Source organism: Oncorhynchus mykiss, chromosome 11, assembly GCF_057628025.1.
Source record: "Oncorhynchus mykiss isolate SJ-2025 chromosome 11, ASM5762802v1, whole genome shotgun sequence".
NCBI lineage: Eukaryota > Metazoa > Chordata > Actinopteri > Salmoniformes > Salmonidae > Oncorhynchus > Oncorhynchus mykiss.
The window spans coordinates 79,310,443-79,314,158 of NC_143032.1; the positions used below are offsets into that span (position 1 = coordinate 79,310,443).

The 3,716-nt window shown below is 41.2% G+C and overlaps 1 protein-coding gene across 2 annotated transcripts; it reads right to left on the reverse strand.

Annotated features, from left to right (window-relative positions):
- Positions 1–339: 339 nt before the first annotated feature.
- On the reverse strand, positions 340–2,088 carry LOC149979885 (perforin-1-like). Of its 2 annotated transcripts, none has more exons than XM_090191206.1 (4): positions 1,948–2,088; positions 1,441–1,603; positions 859–978; positions 340–605 (listed from the first exon to the last, which is right to left on the reverse strand). In XM_090191206.1, the coding sequence occupies exons 2-4, from the start codon at positions 1,591–1,593 to the stop codon at positions 468–470; spliced, it is 411 nt and encodes a 136-aa protein (XP_090047332.1). In that variant the 5' UTR covers positions 1,594–1,603; positions 1,948–2,088; the 3' UTR covers positions 340–467. The 2 variants fall into 2 exon arrangements, with proteins under 2 accessions (XP_090047332.1, XP_090047333.1); XM_090191207.1 differs by having other exon boundaries at positions 1,441–1,599; positions 1,948–2,058.
- Between the last annotated feature and the right edge of the window lie 1,628 nt (positions 2,089–3,716).

Here is a 3,716-nt window from a genome sequence, read left to right on the forward strand (position 1 = left end):
CTCCATACTCCATGGAAGTGAAGAGAGAGAGTTTCTAGCAGGAATATATGACCGTTGTAAAAACCTGGGGTGGGAGAGAGACTAGGGGGGGAGCATAATATATACCCAAAAGGGCCACGTCGTTACACTGTAAAAGGTAAATATCGAATGGTTTCAAATCTAGTAGAAATATCGATTTATCTCTTTTAATATGATATGGACCATCTTCTAATGCATCTTCTGAGAAATCATAAAACAATTCAGAAACATGATAAAACCAGACTGAGACCATCTTCTAATGCATCTTCTGAGAAATCCTAAAACAATTCAGAAACATGATAAAGCCAGACTGAGACCATCTTGCTGTAAAGCAAGTTTTTTAATTGATGCTCTAAGGAAGTGAATACATGAGTGACAGGGTGAGATAACCAATCAGACACAAGGTCATAAAGGTCATAGGTTACAATCTAACCATCATTATGTTCCTTCTAGTGACTGTAGTCGTAGCTGTAGGTGTAGTAGACGGTGCCTTTCTTCAGGTGGCAGGTCTCAGTGTGTGTTCCTCGGCGGATGGTGGTGGTGCAGGTTCCCAGGCGGTGATCTGGTCCGGCGTCATCATCCCACACCTAATAATAATAATAATTTATAATTTATAATAATAATTTAAAGTCATAATAATAATAAATCATCTTTAAAATCATGACAATATCATAATAATACTCTTCCGCCTCCTCTTCCTACAACTTTTCTCCTCCTCTTCCTCCTACTCTTTCTCCTCCTCCTCATTATCATCATCATCATTGTAATAATAATTGATTTGATTTACATAGTGCTTTTCCAGTGCTCAAAGTGCTTTGCATAATAAGGGGGGAAACTCACCTCCAGCTTCAGGACAGACTTATGGATGATGTCTACGAAGTTGAACTCGCCGGGCCAGGTGGGGTTGGCCTGGTTCTTCAGAATGCTGCTCATGCCACCAAAGGTGGGGCCGCACCACACCTAAAGAAGATAATGTTGTCAGTAGACTTTATTAAGTATTGGTTGGTCCCCTGCGAGAAGGATGAGCTAACGTAGGCTAATGCAATTAGCATGAGGTTGTAAGTAACAAGAACACTTCCCAGGACATGGACATATCTGATATTGGCAGAAAGTTTAAATTCTTGTTCATCTGACTGCACTGTCCAATTTACTGTAGCTATTACAGTGAAAGAATACCATGCTATTGTTTGAGGAGAGTGCACAATTTTTCAAAGACGATGGTACAAAAAAATACAGCAAAAACATTTTTTATTTGTATTGTGTTTTACCAGATCTATCGTGTTATATTCTCCTACATTCCTTTCACATTCCCACAAACTTCTAAGTGTTTCCTTTCCAATGGTACCAAGAATATGCATACCCTTGCTTCAGGACCTGAGCTACATGCAGTTAGATTTGGGTATGTCATTACATTCAATTCACCTTGACGTAGGGGTCTGGCTGGGAGAGGAGGTCTCCTTTCAGGTTGGAAGCACTAAGGCCCCACACCCTGACGTGGCCGTCATACAGGTCACAGTGTACAAGAGCCAGGGTGCATAGCACCAGCAGTCCCAGGGACAGAGAGAGAGAGGCCATGGTACACTGTCTGAGAGAGAGGAGAGAGAAGAGGAGAGGAGGGGAAGATATAAACATGTCCATAAGAGCTTAAAACTAACATTACCTTACAAACTCTCTAAACAGAGAAGTGGAGTAAAAATACAGTTCAGGACATATTCTCAGTATTAAGAGACCAGTGAAGGAAGAGAGAGAGAGAGAGAGACAGACAGACAGCGACACAGAAGAGATAAAGCAGGAGAGAGAGACAACGACAGAGAGAGAGAGAGGGACAGCGACTGAGAGAGAGGAAGATAGAGACAGAGAGAGAGAGAGAGAGAGAGAGAGAGAGAGAGAGAGAGGGGTAGAAGAACAGAAGAACAGATCATGTCTTACCTGGATATTCTTGAGCTGGACGTCTGTCTTCTCTAGTCACCCAACTGCTGATGGTCCTTACTGTGCCATCTAGCTGTTTATAAAGATCTCACCCCAGGTGGTATGTAGGACTGCTTATCCAATGAGAACACACCCTATATTACCAAGAGACATATGGAAGCCTATTAGGTGTGACAACAAATTCTGATACTATTTGAAATGCTGATTGAACAAATTGTATTCCAGATAATGTCAAAAGGCCAGCCCAGTGAATAAACAATTAGGTAAGGGACAGGACATTGCTAAGGGTGGACATGGTAAATAGTACTGCATAGAATCTGTAATTCATCAGTAATACCATTGATCACTATCTGCAGGAGACAACAGGCGCCACACAGCCCACTGCTTCAGTCAGAGTGGTATTATAAGGACCACTCCTACAGTGACAATGTTTGAGTCCCAAATGGCACCCTATTCCCTATATAGAGTACTTACTGGTCAAAAGTAGTTCACTATAAAGTGAATAGGGTGTAATGTGGGACAAAGCCTTTACACACTACAGTTATATCACTCACTCTGTGGCGCCACATTCAAACAATGTCTCTGGCCTCAATATAAGCTTTATCCCAGGGCTCTATCAACCAGATGAGTTGTAAAACCTCTTGGTTTTATCTTCAATCATTTTGAATGAAGTGAATCCACTTGTGGTTAATATTCCAAGATCTAATTAATACACTTTTTGTATTAAAGAAGTACAGAAGACTACAGAGCTAATTAAGGTGTTATAATATCCATCACTCCTACAGCGACAATATACACTGACTACAGAACATACCCCTGTCTCTTCTCTCTGTGGCGCCACACGCAAATAGTATTTTTCTTGTCTCTTGGTTGACTTTCCTATGTATAAATCTTATTTGATTTTTGTATTTTGAATTTGATGTAATATCTTATGCTGTTCTTGTCTATTACTGTTCTTTGTCATGTATTTGTTTTAGGTGGACCCCAGTAAGAGTAGCAGCTGCATGCGCAGTAGCTAATGAGGATCCTAATAAACTAAACTAAACTGCTACTATGACAGTCACTGTAGAAGTATCAGCAAATCAGTGAGCCTGAGTTAGAGTGTCCACCCTGAGATTGGAAGGGTGGGGTGGATCTATCCCTGGTCGAGTCACACCAAACAAAGATTCTAAAAACATGGTGCCTGAAGCCTCTCTGCTTGGCCCTCAGCATTAAGAAGATGTATTGGGGGTCAGGCCTTACGACAGACTAGAGTCCTGTCCAGGAGTGGGTCAGGCCTTACGACAGACTAGCGTCCTGTCCAGGAGGGGGTCAGGCCTTACGACAGACTAGCGTCCTGTCCAGGAGCTGTACGCCACAGAATCAGGAGATGGGCTCCTGCCCCTTCATTTCCTCACATTGTACACATTTGTCATATGGCAGAGAGGAAAATGTGCATTTTTATAGTTTACATCATGCTGTTCTGAGGCTGATTCTTTATTTATTTTTTTGCAGTTTTCTAGCCAATTTATTTATATTCTACACATTTTGCCACGTGACTAGCAGACGTTATTGTGGTTGTAGCTAAATGTTTGTGTTCCTAACTCAACTCCTGCCATGGGGCTGATTTTTTATCTAACAAAACACAGATCTAAAAGTAAAAGAACGGAATGAAGAGGTGTTGAAATATTAGGACGAGCAATGTTGGTGTACGTGGTATATATACAGTATATATATATACACATCTCTGGAAAAAATGAAGAGACCACTGCAAAATTATCAGTTTCTCT